The sequence below is a fragment of the Vigna umbellata genome, chromosome 10 (genome assembly GCF_029865625.1).
Source record: "Vigna umbellata cultivar VRB3 chromosome 10, Vumbellata_1.0, whole genome shotgun sequence".
In the NCBI taxonomy this organism is placed as follows: Eukaryota; Viridiplantae; Streptophyta; class Magnoliopsida; order Fabales; family Fabaceae; genus Vigna; species Vigna umbellata.
Genome location: NC_142174.1, coordinates 17,410,837 through 17,428,458, shown reverse-complemented (window position 1 = coordinate 17,428,458; position 17,622 = coordinate 17,410,837). Strand labels below are relative to the sequence as shown.

Sequence of the window (17,622 nt, the reverse complement as noted above, 5' to 3'; positions counted from 1 at the left end):
ATAATAAATTTGAACATTTGAATAATACGATGAGTAAAATAAATAAAATGAAAAAAAAATTAACATAATAACAATTGTTTGGACATTCACATGTAAACTTAGGTTTTAAATTATCCATTAGACAAGTCCACTTGTCAAATAAGATGAATCATTACTAATAAATAATTTTTTTTGTTTAAATTACAAAAAAATCTTTGTCAAAAGTCTCGACCAACTTATAATATATAAGTAAGTATAAACGTTACCTTCCAAATCAATTTTGTAGGATTGAATTAAACTTAAAATTCACTTATCAACTAGAGATAAAACTAATTTATAATATAAAAATAACTGTAAATCTCGTCTTCCGATCGATTTTGTGAAATTCAATTAAACTTAAAATATAATTTTTAAGACACATAAATACTTTTTTTAATCGTCCCATAATACCCAATTTCTCTAACCTAAACATTTTAAATTTGCATTTAGAGAGACATTAATTCATAAGTCCATAACCACAGATATATGCAATCATTACTCTTAAGCCAAATCAGAATAATAGTGATATAAATTATTTAACAGTAAAAAAAATATGAATTTATAAAATATCAACATGTTAATCTAGGGCCACCACAGTTACGTATTGAATATTCTTTGACAGCGATGGGAAGCTTCATTCATGATGCGGGAAAAGGAAAAGAGACTTATTTATATTGAAATAAATGAAGGTCCTTTTTATTAAAAGAAAGAGGAGTGAAATTGAGTGCATGAGGGAGATAAGAGGGTAAGTAATTATTATATATTCTTACGAGTTAAGACTGAAGACGTTTAAGTCAGTCAATTTAGAACAAGATAAAGAAACAACCAACCACCATTCCAATTTCCTTTTATCGTTTCTCACCATCCACACGCAACTATATAGTGGAGGCATTGCATATTCAATATTCTGCCTGACTCTGAAATTCAACCATCAATTCTTCTACAATTAGCGAGAGGAAAGGTAGGTTTGATGGTGAGTTAGCTAGCTCATCAAATTAATTGTCATTTTCTGTCATCTCAACTTTTTCTTTGGATCATATAACAGATCAAGCTCAGCAACAGAGCTCACAATTGAATTCGTGTCTTTGTGATTGAGGATGAAGCAGAGAAAGGAAAAATCAGAAGGTGATGTTTATGAATCTATGGCGGAGGTGGTTCCTAGGTCACCGGTTCCGCCGCCGCCACCACCTCCACTTCCAAAATTCTCAAAACGAAAGCCAGAAGAGAGTGTCACAAACCGAGAAATTGCCAGGTTTTGGAGGCAAAAGAGGATCGAGGAAGAGGACCACCTCCTTGCTGCTATCAAAGCTGCTGCTAGACTCCGTGCACGCAATCTCACGGTAATTATTAATTATCATTTATGTTTCATAATTCAGTGCTTAAATGCACAAAACTACATTCAATATGAATCAAGCATGCAGTAATTAAAATTTAGCCATTATTGATTCAATCCTCTCTCATGAATGATGTATATCTTAATTGGCCTTGTTGTTCCACAGAAAGAAAACTGTTTATTCGTGGAGTTGATTAATTACTTTATACATGTGATATTATTGTGATTCTTCTTTTTTGCGTAATTTTGTTCTGTAATTAATGTCTTACAGGAGCAAGATTATCAGAGATTCGAGTTGTCCCTGAAGACCGATAATGACTATGCTGAAACCGAGAAAGAGAGTGTGAAATGGAAAGGAGAGACAAATGTTCATAGCAAAACTCTTGCTAAGGACCAAGAAGTGCGCGTTGGAATCAAGGATTGGTCAGTATATTTTATTTGTATTAATATTTAGAATTTAGAATACACAATGTGTAAATAATTTTTTTTTTCAGAAAAGAATAGAGTATAATGAAAATTGATTTATAACAAAAAATATATTAAACCATCAAGACTTTATTTAAGTATATTTAACTTTTTAATATTAAAAATAAATTTAATAATGTAATACAATTTTAATAACGAAAAATTATAAACATTTAACTTATTTTTTATATTATGGTTGTTTAAAGTTTTGACAATTAATCAGACTTTATTACGAAAATACTTGGATTAGTTATTCCGTAGAGGTAATTATTATTCTTTCAGAGTTTTGTTTTTTCAAAAGTAATTCATAGAAAATGAATGGTTCGACAGGGAAAAACGGAAGAGAGATTTAAGTTCACTCCATTGTACAAGAATATTTTATTCTACTAGGTTATTGGCCCTTCTATTCCAGATAGATGCAGCAAGTTGCAGTTTCTATTCAATGGTTGACGTGGGGCTGTGGGGTTAAGATGACACAAAAAAGTATTAAAACATAGACATAATTAATCATTTTGGTTGAATCTTAGGCATCTTATTATTTTAACTACGAAATATTTTTGTTTTATTTTTATTATTTTTAATTATTTTTCTTCTAATATTTTTGTTACAAAACTTAAATATGAAGTAATAATGTTGATTTTGGGATATATATGGCTGACTGGACAAAATGATGTACATAATCGGAAATTGAGAGATGGGACGAATCATAACAATGTATCTGGACTACAAAAATTGCTTCACACTTTTGATTTCCATTGGTAGGATCCCACCATGAAATTTATGATATTACTAGCTCTAAACAAAATCATAATTTAAATTTATGATATCACCAAGTTTTTTTTCCCTATTTTTTAATTTTATAAATAATTTTATTACAGGATTTTTTTAATAGTAAAGAATAAGATATATAATTTGCTGTGACGCGTGCAGGTGGACAAAAAGCAAATATGCGTATTTGAATCAACCAGCAATAGATTCCATGGATCTTCCTAAGAAACGAAGCTCTACCTATGTTCCCAATTTTCTCTCTTACCAGCCCAAGCCTTTGTATGCTTCTGCTATTGGTGTCTTTTAAGCCACATTGCATGCAGTTTGTCGATTAATAATTATCTGAAATTGCTGGTAGTTCTCACGTCGTCGTTTCATTCGTCATTTTTTTTTTGTGGGGGAACACCCTTCTTCAGTGTTTGGTTTGTCATTCAAATGTGTGTCCATGTCCTTTTATGTACAGTCCTGGACATTCTAAATAACATGCCACTATTTTGTAATGTCTATGTATCATTCTATATTGCTCCGTTCTCTGTCAGTGATATATAGGATTGCTATATGAATATTAAAACTCTACTTACATACGAGTTATAGTTCACAAATGCCTTCTAAAATACTCGTTAATGAAACCACCCAGTAAAAATAATACTCAGTAAAACATATTTAATTATTATAAATTTAAATATTTCGTTTTTTTATTATGTTATGTTTTGTGCTACTTTCCACGTATATATGAGATCAAATATTTATAAATTGTTGTGTGATAGCATGATGACAGATAATATTATAGAACTAGTAAAATTTGTTAGAATAATCTATATTTAGAAATATATTTAATTAATATATGAAATATTTAACATACTTTCTAATAATTTAAAAAAATTATATATATATGCTTAAATAATTTAATCTTTTAGGATTTACTCACATATAAAAGTAGATGTCACAGAAAAAAATTTAATAACAAAAAAATAAATTAATAACTAAAAAGATTTTATGATTAAAAAAACAATAAATTATCATTAAACTCATATTTCATAATGTTTTTATAATATTGATACTAAATAGCGGTTAATACATAATAACTCAAATGTTTTTCTATTTTATATCAAATTCTACTATTGACTATGTTCGTTTGGAATTAATTTACTCTTTAGAGGAATTCGTGTTCACTTCCAATTATTTGGATGCGATTTCATGCTCTCACATTGAAAAATGTAATCAATTATAAATTCCTTTAAAAATACAATACATAATTTATACTCAAATTCATCCACTTGTTTTTTCTCAAACTTTCTCTCTCAAATCATCTCTCTCAAGTGAACACACCCCAACTCTTGTGTCTATGATAACAATACATCCTTTTTTGTTTAATTGCAAAAGGACCAAAATCTTCAACATTTCCATTGTTATTCTTCACATAGAGAGTAACGATGTCCTCCTTTTATTCAATCTGTTCTTCCTTAGCAAATATACAAAGCTCTCTTAACAAAATATACGGTGAAGAATAATACTACTTCAACAAACCATAGGTATACCTTAAGTGTTTAATTTGTAAATGTGATGGTTGGGTTACCTCCCAAAAAAAACATAGCCCACATCATGTTCCATTTATCAAGTAATGTTTCCATCTTATAATTTTAGCCATGTTTTATTTGTCACATTAGCATTGTTGTCTTCCAACGGGTGAATTGGTAAAATTCGTTTAATTTTTACACTTACATGATAAATTGTATTATAAAAAATTTAATAATATAATTCACGAAATGTATAAAGTTGGTAAAATGTAAAATTAAAACTAACATAAGTGTACAAGTTCTTAATATACATGTTTTAAAAAGGTAAACTCATTTAAGAAAAATAATTGCTTCATTTTACTGTAAAATAATATGTTTATTAAATTAAACTAAGTAAGTGGTACATTTGTAATATATTTTAAAATGATATATCCCTTTTTAGTCTAATAAATTCTTATATTATTTCTTATAGGTAAAATGCTTTTTTACTTAAAAAATGACCATCTTTTTATATTAACCAAATAATTAATGAACCTTTCTTTAGCACATGTTTTATGTAATTTTAGTAGATTTTTTTTTTAAAATATGTGATAATGTTTTTGTTCTATTATTATAAAAACAAATTTAATGTAAGTTATCACTTCTATATGTGATTTAGAAAAGTAAAGTTAGAAGATATATTTTTCTTAATGAGTAATAATTATATTCAATGACTCAACTATAAAGGGTCTTAATACCATTCCAAATACCAAATAACTCAATGATAACATATTGTACAGAAAAACTAGAATTTGTATAATAAAACAAAAAAAAAATTCTCCAAAATGATATTTGAGAACTTGAACAATTCTCCAACTTAATCAACATGAAGGTTAAAATTGTCTTTTCTGCTAAAACAAATTATTTTTTATATTTGTATATGAATAGCGTTAACATTAATGTATTTTTCACATCTATTTACTTTTTCTTACACGGAGATAGATAACTAACTTCAAAAAAAGAAAGAAAAATCTCAACACATACAATCTTTCCACTTAAAAGGAGAAATATCCACTATGTCAATATACAACATCCCCACTTGTTAGATCATTAAATGATTTTTACTCCTACATATTCGAAAAAGAAAAAAAAAAATATAAACTATAAAAGACAAAACTATTATATAAATCAAGATTTTGATTAATCTATGTGATTATCTACTTAGAAATAATTTTACAGTAAAAGCGATAAACAATTAATCAAACAATCAATATTGTTTTCAAGAAAGTAAACAAGTATAGAGAGATAAAATCTTAAAATAAATAAAAAGTTATTTGTTTTTAATCTACTTATAAACATTTCTTAAAATATTTCTATTCTCCATTCAATTTAAAATCATATTCCTTTAAACTAAATAACTTACATCTTACAAAAAGTTTGTCAGTATAACATTTTTTTTTACTCTCTTTCTCAACGAAAAACAATATACCTAATTTCAAGTATATCATTTTAAAAATATATATACCTATTAACTTATTTAGGATTTCAAGTTTATGACTATAAATGTATCTACAAATAAGTTTCTAAATCTATTTTAAAAAAAAGATGTTCCAACGTGAATTCTTAAAACAAATAAACTATTTAAAAGCATAAGAATAAATGTGAAAAGTACTGTCGTTAGACAAAAAGACTTAGATGATACAAAGTCTAACTCACATGACCCATTTTCATGTAAGTCCCAGCTATAATTCTATATACATTTATCTTTTTTTTTTTACAACAACATTTATTTTGTTGTTTTTTTGAGTGTATTTGTGGGTAATTGAGAGTGGATTTGGAAGTAAAGTTTGTGAGAATTAGTGTAGGATTTGATTGATGTGATAGATTTTAAAAATTAGTTTAATTGATAGAAATTAAAGACTACCAAAATACCCCTAATTATAAAAGTAATATAAAATGTTATTTATAAATGTTATATTTAATTGTAAAAATGTTTATAAAGAAAAAAAAATTATGAATAATTTATAAAATTAATGTTTAAAAATTAAAAAAACTAAATAATCAATTTTTTTTAATAAATTAGAAAACTAAATAATCAATTTATTAAAAATAAATTAGAAAATATAATAATCAATTTATTAAAAATAAATTAGAAAATATAATAATCAATTTATTTTTAATAAAAAAAAATATAATATACCTAATTTTATTAATATTTAAATAATTATAAAAAAACTTGGAAAAAAAATAAATAGGAAATCGCGTAACCGGTTACGCGAACTCGTAACCGGTTACGCGCCTGTTACGTGAACGCGTAACCGGTTACGCGAACATGTAACCGGTTACGCGTTTCCACCAATCTGGTGCGTTTCTTAACCGAGGGCACACACGACATTTCGCTCACAATCCGCGCAAATCTCTTCACAACCGCGGGTGACTGAACAGTGCAACCATCCCGCATTTCACCGCAAATCCGTTCGTGCATTTCACTCCAACCGAACGCATAACGAGCTTAATTCCTCGCTCGCAAAACTGTGTGAACAGTTAAATCGCTTCAAACGAACACACCCTTACCAATCAAAGAAATCAACAATTTTGGGTTAAATATGTTTTTAGTCCCTAAACTATTGACCGTTTCTGGTTTTCGTCCCTCTTCCAAACTAAGGTACGATTTGGTCCTCAATCTTTAAAAAACGTTCGTTTTAGTCGAAAAAACGAACGTTTTGAGGACTAAAACGAGGACTAAAAACAAAATTTTGAGGACTAAAACGAACGTTTTTCTAAAGAATTAAATCATTCATCCAGGTAAATTGAATATGAAGTTAGACAATTTCTAAAATTTAATCATCCAAATTTGACCGAATCCACAGCATACCAACTCTGAAAAAAAAAAACAGATGAACTCCAATTATTAATACTCATTCCAAATTTACTCGTTTGTAAGAAGAAAAACAAAAAAAAACCAATGCCACTATGAAACGTGAATAGTATGAAAGATTTTTACAAAGTGAGCCAAGTTTATCAGTTTTGATTTGTCAGTGATGTGGTTTTTGGCCAACTTTTATGATTGCAAGATCTTCTGTTCACCGGTCAGCTTCGCAGAATTTCTCAAATATAGCTGGATGCAAATATGCCATTTTTTTAATAAGAAAAGATGGGACGTAATTATTTTAAGAATATTTTTACACAGATGTCAGAGTTTTTATTATATTTTCTACCTTATTATCTCTGCCAGCTAATTTTACGCTTAATTGGAAGAGAAAAAACAGAGACTACAGTTGCGCAGCTTAATGTCAACGAATGAAATTCTTAAATTATTCTCAACGTGAGAAAAAGTGGAGGCTATTAAGTTTATATAATTAAGCTATCCTTGTTGCTAATTTTGGAATTTAATTAAAAATTATTGAAAAAATGGTAAATTAAATGAAATAATATAATAAAAGTGTAGAAATTGAAAAATTAAATTAAATAAAAATAAATTAAATGGCGTGAATAAATAAGTTTAGAAAGTTGCATGACGAGTGCAGTGTAGAAATAAGAAAAGGAAGAGGAGAAAGAGACAAGCCCTCTTCCACCTTTTCTTCGTTCCACCTTCTCTGGTCCAAAGACAACACAATACAATACATACACACACTCTCACACGATTATTGACATAATAACAAAATAACGCACTCTGTTAAAATCCATTCCACGTGTTGAGTTTGATCGCAGTTTCAGATCTCGTGGATCCGAGCTCAAGCGTAACAAACAATGGCGAAACCGAGGTACTCTCGTCTTCAACCTCGCAAATCATCGTCTTCGTCAACGCTCATCCTCACTCTCTTCCTCGTCTTCACCTTCCTCGTCCTCATTCTCCTCGCGCTTGGTATCCTCTCCATTCCCTCATCCTCGCGCACCGATTTGCCCAAACCTAACGATCTAACTTCCATTGTTCACAGCACAACCCAAGCGTACGTTACCTCACCTTCCTCATTGTCTGTTATTAATCTATTATTTAATTATTTCTCCTTTTCTATTTTTGTGTGTTTCAGTTCCGACGTTGACGACGATAGGGGAGAGCAGTGGGTTGAAGTAGTGTCGTGGGAGCCGAGAGCTTTTGTTTATCACAATTTTCTGGTAGGTTTCGCGTTATGCCAAATTCTTCCTCGCGGTTGAAAAATCGCTGTGAGCTGATGTTGTAATTGATTTTAATCGAAGTTATTTCGTGTTGCCATTCGCCTATTCACGATATTTTGCCTTGATTTTTCTTGATGTTGTAATTGTGGTTAATGTTGGAAAATTAAAAGGAAATGCATACTAATGTGGAATATTGTTGGCTCGTTGAAAATTTTCTGAGAAATGAGGTTTAAAGTTAATATCGGTGGATCTTATGTTAATGATAAAGTGCAATTAGGGTTAGATTTACGAAGATTGTGCTGAAGAGGAATGGACATAGGGTTTAGTGCTAAGATTTCATCTTGATGCAGTTTTCATGGTGTTTTAGGACCTTATAGTTCTCGATTTGGAGTTTGACTTTTTTTACTGTCTTTGTAAATGAAAGGTTATGATATCGTTGCAATTTTTTGAGTTTTCGTTGGCTGAATTATGCTTGGCATAATGTTCGAATGGTGTATTTCAATGTTTGGATGTGATTTTGGCATGGTGGGATGACATTGTGTTTTGGTTAAGGTTCTTACTCATTTGTAGCATTAATGATTTGATATGATGCATTGCAATGTCTTCACCTTTGAAATACTAAATCTTATTCTGAATGATCTGGTAGACGAAGGAGGAATGTGATTATCTAATTGACGTAGCAAAGCCAAACATGCAAAAGTCAACGGTTGTCGACAGTGACACAGGAAAGAGTAAAGACAGCAGGTTGGACTATTTCCTATTTTGTCTCAAGTCCTTTGGTATTGATAATGATTTTTTTTTCGTTAATTAAAACTGCCAAAATGATAAATTTACCTGTATGTTTTCCTTTAACATTTAGAGTACGTACAAGCTCTGGAACTTTTCTGGCCAGAGGTCGCGATAAGATTATCAGGAAGATTGAGAAAAAACTTGCTCACTTTAGTTTCATTCCTGTTGGTAAGTATTTTACACTTTTTATCTTGTTTATAGTACCTTAAAAATATTATTATGACAAATATGTGTTGTTGTTTCTTTTTATTTTTTCTGGTTCACCTACATGTTTAAGTTGATGATAATTCATAACTTTTCTATTTGTTCGCCATAAATTGCTTTTCTCTGGTGAACATTTTGTCTATGATCGAGATGTTTTGTGTAGTTGTACATGTTGTGCATGTGCCTTTAATGGAATACTTTCAGTCGCCTTTGGCTTTGGTTTTCTGGTGTATGATCTAGGATAGTACACTATTTTTCATTATATACTTCACAAAGCATTACATAAGCTGTGTCTCACAATATACAGAGCATGGTGAAGGACTTCAAGTTCTGCACTATGAAGTTGGACAAAAGTATGAGCCTCACTATGACTACTTTCTGGATGATTTTAACACTAAGAATGGGGGTCAGCGAATTGCAACAGTGCTGATGTATCTGTAAGTGACATAATGTGTTTTCTTAGTTGTTAACTTCAAATGTTCTTGTATATGAGGAAGGTGTTCATACTCTGTCGCTTTTTCGATGATGCAGTACTGATGTTGAAGAAGGGGGTGAGACTGTGTTCCCAGCTGCGAAAGGGAATTTTAGTTCTGTGCCATGGTGGAATGAGCTTTCTGATTGTGGAAAAAAAGGACTTTCAATTAAGCCGAAGCGAGGCGATGCTTTACTTTTTTGGAGCATGAAGCCAGATGCAACATTAGATCCATCAAGCTTACATGGTTAGTTTCTCTAATTCTAATTATATCAGTGCTGCTACGTAAACAAGGTTTAGTAGTGAATGGAGGAGATAAATTAACAAAACTGTTTTCTTGATTATTTTCAGGAGGTTGTCCAGTGATTAAGGGTAATAAGTGGTCAAGTACCAAATGGATGCGTGTCAACGAATACAAAGCTTGAGTATACATTGATATAGGTAGTTATCTCACCTTTTCCTGTAATACTCTCGAAATGTATTATTTACACTTTACAGTTGGGGAAAGACATCCATGCTTATCTGGCGATGTTTTACATTATTATGTTAACTGTTTGAGACTTGGCCAATAGATTGCTTGCACTGAATACGACTTTATATAAATGTGACCATTAGTGTTGATTTGTGTTACACTATCTTGTTCTCTAGTTTTTGGATTCAATTGATGTTAAGATAGTCAGATCATAGATGTAGTCCCAAAATATCTGTTTATGTGAAGGTTAGTCAGAATCTTCTGCAAACCGTTCAATTCTTTAGGAGTGAGACTGCTAAAATGGGAAAACTGATATATGTATGCTTCACATTTTTCACTTATTACCGAATTGTATTCACAGCTCGATGGTGTCTTGCTTAGGATTATTCCAAGTTGTTGCTTTTTGTTTGATAATGTTTAATATGCTAAGTTGTCGCTAATTATCTTTCCTGTTTATCTGTTTAGTTATCAGGTTTTTCTGAATTCGTCACGCCAGTTGTGTACGATTTGAATCTCAGCTAAAGCTTTGCGTGATAATGCTTCAGATTTGGAAGGAAATATTACAGCATGATGTGGCATTCTGTAGTTTTGGATGTTCAGTTGTAAGCTAACTCATTTTTTCCCCTACCTTTTCATTTATGATATTTGAAAATACAATAAAAAAAGATTATGTACTGGTTAATTTACAATAGGGATGTTCAAGAAAATGTATGAAACCAATAGACGGAGCAAGTATACCAGTTTTTTTTCCTCGGAACTCCTGTACCTTTGGTTGTGATCGTTGTTACATGTCTGCTCGTGTTGTTACCCTTATACCCCTATATCTCGCCTTTAATAACAGCTATAAATTTTCTGCAGAAAATTGATGTTGAGTTATTGAAATTCTTGGTTGCTATACTTAATAAATTAATGTGATGACGGTAAAGCCTATTATTAGGTAAGCCAATTGGATGGTGTAGTAATTAGATATCTTCCACTCACGTGGAAAGAATCCATGTAGCTAGGAAATTCATGTTCCATTTTTACTGAGAACTAGTTGGATCAGCGAAAGTTCTAGTAGTAATAGCAAAATTTAGTTGAGGAAACCATTTCAAGATAAAAAGAAATATTTGTATTTATGTAATTCTTAGGATATAGGAGAATACTAATAGACACTTATAGAAGAAGTTTCTATAAATTTTCACTATTAATGTGAATAATGTGTTTTTGCATGTAAATTGTTTTTTTTTTGGGTGGGAAAGTTGATTAAGAAAAGGAAACTAGTAGGAAAACTTTGTTGTTATAAAGTTAGATGTCAGTATTTCTTTTATGAAAACTTATTTTTAGTCATTCTTAACTATTCTTAAAATTTAATTTCTTTTCAATATCTCTGAATTAATTTTGTATTAGGGTAAAAGGATATGCATAATGATATATAATAAACGTGTTTGCCAAACTGAACTCCGTCAATGCCATGACTGTAATATTCTATATTTGTTTATTTATTAAATAATGAGTTATGTTAATCTTAAATAGATTATAAAAGCTCGTTTAATAGAAGCTAATAACTAGATTGTTTATCTCGCTTTCTTAGAGTTAAATAATTGTGACTAATTGATTTTAGTAATACAATAAGTGAGTTGACTGTGACAACTAAAGAATTTTGTTGCTGTTATTATTACCATTGATTATAGGAACAATAAATTATAATTAAAATAATAAAAATTATTTGTCGTTTAATATTAAATTTAATTTTTTTATATTAATTACAAAATAACATTAATGCTTAATGTAAGATAATAATATCATTCAAATAAAAAAATAACGTAAACTCAGTTGAAAAAATATAAATTTTTTAATCAATAAATAAAAAATAAATTAAAATATGAAAATTTACAGGAAATATAAAATATAATTAAATATATGTTGTACATTTTAAGTTATATATTATATTAACATAAATTGTATATATATAGATAGTTGTTAAAGTAAAGGTTTAATCATTCATTAAGTCCCTATTTTCACATGGAATCTCAATTTCGTCCCTTTCTTTTTGAAAATCTCAATTGGGTCCCAAATTTATGAAAATTGCAACAATTGGGTCCTTTCCGTTAAATTATCTCTAACGGTGTTAGTATGTGTTTCACATGGCACTCTGTAGTCAGTTTCTTAACTGACGTGGCAACTGCGTTCTAGCAATGTGAGTGAGATACCTGGCTTGTCCCACAACACCAACAAGGAGAACGCTTGTTATTCCTTTCAACGCCCCAAATGCAACTATGTACTTCGCCCAACTCATCCCTACCGCTTCAAACGCCACAGAGAAAGCAGCTTTCTCGTCAACCTCTGAAAACCTCTGCATCAAACATAGGGTCACCGACAGCATGCAGTAATCCTTGTTTAGGTTTTTGTGGAGGAAGAATGCAACTTTTGCAATATCTAAACATTATAGACGCTTCGATGTATTTGCTGAGGCCGAGGCAAATAAAGCTGCTGGAAAGTATGATAATGCCTCTATAGACTTTCAGATTGAGTTTTACAAGAATGAGGGACTGACTCCATATACAGAGGCCAAACTTCCTCTTATAAGTGGTAAGCTAAACTTCGTTTCCCAGTTGGATGACATGCCTCTACTTCTGCTTCTGCTTCATTTCTCAACCCTGATGGCTAAATTGCAGATGTTCCTGAAGGATGTGTAATTGTAAGAGAGCATGTTCCCATCAGCAACCTTTTTACTTGTCTTTGGTTCAACGAAGTTGACCGGTTCACTTCAAGAGACCAGATTAGTTTCTCAACTGTCAGGGACAAACTTTTGTCCAGGGTGGATTTTCATCTTCTCATGTTCTTGGATTGTGAAAGACGCAACTTTGTAGTTCAGGTAAAGATTTTATTTCGTTTGTATAAAACAATCTCAGAGCAGAGGCTTCTTACAGAACAACATGATTGATCTGTAACAATATATTTTATTTTTTTAACTCTCTGCGAACAAACTTTTTAATAAATACAATTATTAAAGTAATTATTGTTAAATCAGTACATTTATCATACATGATTGGATAAGCTCGCTTCACACTATCAAGTTATAAACTTTTTACTCAACATGTATTGTGTTTACCGTGAAAGAATTGTTTTCTAATTACAAATTATATTATGAATGATAAGTTCGTGTGTTTTTTCAATAAAAGGATAGTTTGATAATTACTCAGGAAAACATGTTGATAATGAAGTCAACTTTATTGTCACTGATGATTTGTTTTTGTTGGTTACAGAAATACCATAGGGATATATTGGAACGTCTGGCTGCTCCGGTGGCATTTGCTCTCAGTCCTCCATTGCAACGTGTGCATGAAACATCATCAGAAAAGGTTGCCAGGAGGGGCCCTGGAAAGCACGGAAAAGAACGGAGACCGAGTAGTAGACGCCACCGGAAAGTTGTGGCCGGAGACAGGGACACACAAACATAGAAGCAAATTATACAGTTTTGGAAGTGTGACTATATCATTGATTTAGAGCCGGTGGTGCTGCTCCCCTCTTCTTTTTCTGTGAGATATGTCTTCCCTCCGACTTGGGGGATGTCGTTGTGCCTTCCACCTTGGAACAAGCCACCACCAGAACTGGTTTTGAATCATGCAAATGATCTAAGTTTTCTTTACCTGGAAGATGTCGCGGCCGAAGGGAAGAAAGGAGGAGTAGTTAGCGGCGTTGGCTTTGGTGAGGCCGGCGACGATGATGAAGAGGAGGACGAGGAGGTGGAGGATGGAGGCGAGGTAGTTGAAGCGGGAGGAGCCCTTGGTGCTGGAGACGGCGAAGAGGCCAATGATGAAGAGGACGGCGACGACGATGGGGTCGAGGTTGCTGTAGTCGGCAGAGAGGTGGTGGGCATGGACGAGGAGCTTGTCGGGGTCTTGGTTGCAGAGAGTGGCGAAATAGGAGGTCCAGGAGCGTGCCACGGCGGCGCCGCCCACCACGTACTCCAGAAGGATGTTGCCGGATGCAATGTACGCCACGAAATCGCCGAGCTCCACTCTCAGGTACGCAAACGAATCGCCGAGCTCCACTCTCGTGAAACCGGTCGAAACTCAAGTCTCTCCACTTGCTCGATCAGCCACGTACAGAGTGCCATGTGAAACACATACTAACACCGTTAGAGATAATTTAACGGAAATGACCTAATTGTTGCAATTTTCATAAATTTGGGACCCAATTGAGATTTTCAAAAAGAAAGGGACGAAATTGAGATTTCATGCAAAAATAGGAACTTAATGAATGATTAAACCTAAAGTAAAATATAAGTATATTGTAAAATATGCTACTTTAAAAAAAACACGAAGTTAATATTAAAATTTGTAAATAAAAACATATAAATAGAATCAGCTTAAAAACAGAAATATTAACATATGAATTGAGTAACAGATGAATTAAACTTAAAATATTATAAACAAAAGTAATATGTAGAAATAATCAACTTTATAATTTCTATTAATAAAGTTTAAGTAACATAAAATTGAGATTAAATTGTTTAAAGAAAAATAAATACATATATTCTTATCAATGTAGACATAAAATTTATAATAACTAATTATTAATGCTTACGAACGTCATTTTTTTTGTTTGGAATGATAATAAGGAAGATTAACTAATAATATTTGGATATTGTAAAATTTACATAATAATTTTATCAGTGATGTGTATATTAAAATGAAATGCATATAAATGGGTCACTTTTAAATAAAATATAGACATGAAAATTTGCTCATGTACAAAATAAAAATAATACGAAGTTGATCTTAAAATTTAAGAGTAAAAACAAATGCACGTATAAACATACAAAGATATATGGAAAGATACTGATATATGAAATCAGAAAAAAAAATATTATTTTTAATAACAAATATTAAGATTAATAAATAACATTTAGATATGAATTTATTTTGTACTAAATTACAAAATTGACTTAATAATTTATTAGTAGTGTGTAGTTATATGATTAAAATTTTGAATTACACTTTTTAATTATATATTATATTAAATGAAATGTTTTAATTTGTCTTTTGTTATTTGTAAATTTATGATATAAGAATTTACTCTTACTAATAATAATGTTAATAATACTAATAATAATAAAAAAGTAATAATAATACTGATGCTAATAAAGTTAATATTAACGTTAATGTTAATAATAATAATGTACGGTTAATAATTATAATAAATATTAATTAAAAATAATAATATTATTAAAAATATTAATAGTAAGAAAATAAATAATACTGTGGGGTCTCTCTTTTTAATATGTATTAAGACAATTAATATAATAATTATTATATTTAAATAAATAATTTAATCTGTATTAAGACAATTTATATAATAATTATTATATTTAAATAAATAATTTATTTACAACATAATTACGTTTAAATGTTTATAATTATATATTGTTATTCATAATTATATCAACTATAAAATACATTAATGTTTAATGTAAGATAATAATATCACTTAAATAAAAGTAAAAAATTAACGTGAACTCAATTAAAAAATATAAAAATTTTACTCAATAAATAAAAAATAAAAATTTCATTATAAATTTACGAGAAACTTAAAATATAATTAAACATTTATTGCGCATTTTGACATTAATTCATTATCATTTTATATTAGATTTTGTAATTAATTAAATATATTATTCATAAATCTTATTTTATATAAAATTAGATTATTATATTTGAGTCAAATTCTATATATCTATAAATCATTTTATTAATTTACTCTTTAAAATTTATAATAGTTTTTGAAATTTAATTGCTTACAATAAAATTATAGTTATTTATTTTATATATCATTTCTTTTAATAATTATGATAAAAACTATTTTTATAGTTATCATAATAAGAAAAAGTAAATAAAGGCACATGTGTTTGCTTTAAAAATCTATAAATTAAAATTCTGTAAAAAAATATAATGACGGGTAAGTTATTCATAATTGAAGGATAAAACCGACAAAGATGAAAATAAAATTTTAAATTTTAAATCTATCCGCTCCGCGCTACTTTTGATACAGATGATTGAGGTAACATAAACCCACCCTTGAAGAGACTCATTTCCATTCCTAACTAAAGGTAAATATCTCAGAAGTTTCCACCCTTGCTTTAAAATAGATTCAATGACAAAAAGAAAAGAATTTTTTGTTTTTTAACATTTGAGGAAAGAATGTCAAATTGCCTTTTTAGTTAAAAGGGAAAATTTGATTCAATTCAGTTTAAAATTAAAGAAAATATCTACATAATCTTCAAATATAGAAAATATTTGTAGAATTTTTCTAATTAAAAAAAATATGTATATGATCTTTTATATTATTTTGTTTTTTTATTTCCGTTTCTAGAAGATTAAATTGTTACAAATAAAAGTAAGAAGAATGTAATTATCATGAATGAAAATAATAAAATCATTCTCTTCTTCAAATTGGTATCAGAACTCTTGATCTTGGGAGATCCGTTTCCGCTGCAATAGTAGTCACCACCACCGTTGTTCGACCACCACAGTCGTTGTCGTAGCCAATTGGGTGTCGTTGATAGGGCAGAAAGGTGCACCAACTCCACCAATCACAACACAAGAAATCCCTTCGGGAAAGCAGTCGCCACGCGCCACCATCGTCACCGGCACGTGTAGCCCATGTGCCTAGTTTCGGTGCGACTCACTCGCCGCCGTCATCATAGATAGGGTCGTTGGAGCCTCCTGAGTCCGTTCCACGGGTCGGAGACGTCCCTTTTGACCCAAATTTGCGTAGATCTGAGTTTTAAGTTTTGCTCCTTTTCTTGGTGTAACCCACACGTCGTTGTCGCCTCGGATAAGGTCACCGAAGACATCTGATTGCGTTCTACGTAATGTTTGAAGTAAAAATTATTCCTTTAGATCCTAATGATATACCTGATATGATGGGTGTCTATCGATTGGATGGTCGAAATTTCCTACAATGGAGTCAATATATTCAAAGGATTCTCAGGGGACGTTCAAGACTAGATCACATAGATGGAGGAGGACCAGGACCGGATGACACACATTTTCCAATTTGGGACGATGAAGATTCACTAATTATGACTTGGATGTAACAGTCAATGATTCCTAAGATAAGTAGAAATTACATGTTTCATTCTTCTCCCAAAGAAATATGGGATGATTTACAAAGTGATTTTTCAGTAAAAAAGGATTTTGCTGCCTTCTATAACATTGAAAGTAGGATATTTAATACAAAACAAGGTTCTCTTTCTGTATCAGAATATCATGGAATCCTGAATGGATTTGGATTGAATTATATCATAACCAAACAATAAAGATGTGTAAAACAAATGTTACCGCACTTGCTGAAGTCATGGAAAAAAGAAGAATCTTTAAATTTCTCCATGGCCTGAATCATGAATACGACCCAATCCGGGTACAAATCGTAGGAAGAAAATTATCATCCCTATCAGAAGTTTTTTTTATGGTAGTAAGAGGAAAAGAAACTCAGAGAACTG

At 30.5% G+C, this 17,622-nt stretch overlaps 2 protein-coding genes and 1 pseudogene across 4 annotated transcripts; all 3 read left to right on the top strand.

The window, feature by feature from the left end:
• Window positions 1–803: 803 nt before the first annotated feature.
• On the top strand, window positions 804–3,171 carry LOC124848327 (Big1). 2 transcript variants are annotated; one of them, XM_088100233.1, is made up of 4 exons: window positions 804–991; window positions 1,064–1,358; window positions 1,623–1,774; window positions 2,747–3,171. In XM_088100233.1, exons 2-4 carry the CDS (start codon window positions 1,116–1,118, stop codon window positions 2,889–2,891), a joined length of 540 nt encoding a protein of 179 aa, XP_087956359.1. In that variant the 5' UTR covers window positions 804–991; window positions 1,064–1,115; the 3' UTR covers window positions 2,892–3,171. The 2 variants fall into 2 exon arrangements, with proteins under 2 accessions (XP_087956359.1, XP_087956358.1); XM_088100232.1 differs by having other exon boundaries at window positions 805–979.
• Window positions 3,172–7,618: 4,447 nt separating this feature from the next.
• On the top strand, window positions 7,619–10,898 carry LOC148192068 (putative prolyl 4-hydroxylase 10). Its single transcript, XM_088100940.1, has 8 exons — window positions 7,619–8,030; window positions 8,112–8,196; window positions 8,843–8,940; window positions 9,056–9,153; window positions 9,497–9,626; window positions 9,721–9,908; window positions 10,013–10,102; window positions 10,599–10,898. The coding sequence occupies exons 1-7, from the start codon at window positions 7,831–7,833 to the stop codon at window positions 10,084–10,086; spliced, it is 873 nt and encodes a 290-aa protein (XP_087957066.1). The 5' UTR covers window positions 7,619–7,830; the 3' UTR covers window positions 10,087–10,102; window positions 10,599–10,898.
• Window positions 10,899–12,511: 1,613 nt separating this feature from the next.
• Window positions 12,512–13,605, top strand: LOC148192067 (putative hexosyltransferase MUCI70 pseudogene; annotated as a pseudogene). The gene is made up of 3 exons (XR_015782506.1): window positions 12,512–12,704; window positions 12,791–12,990; window positions 13,382–13,605. The product of XR_015782506.1 is annotated as a putative hexosyltransferase MUCI70 pseudogene (transcript).
• The last annotated feature ends 4,017 nt before the right edge of the window (window positions 13,606–17,622 follow it).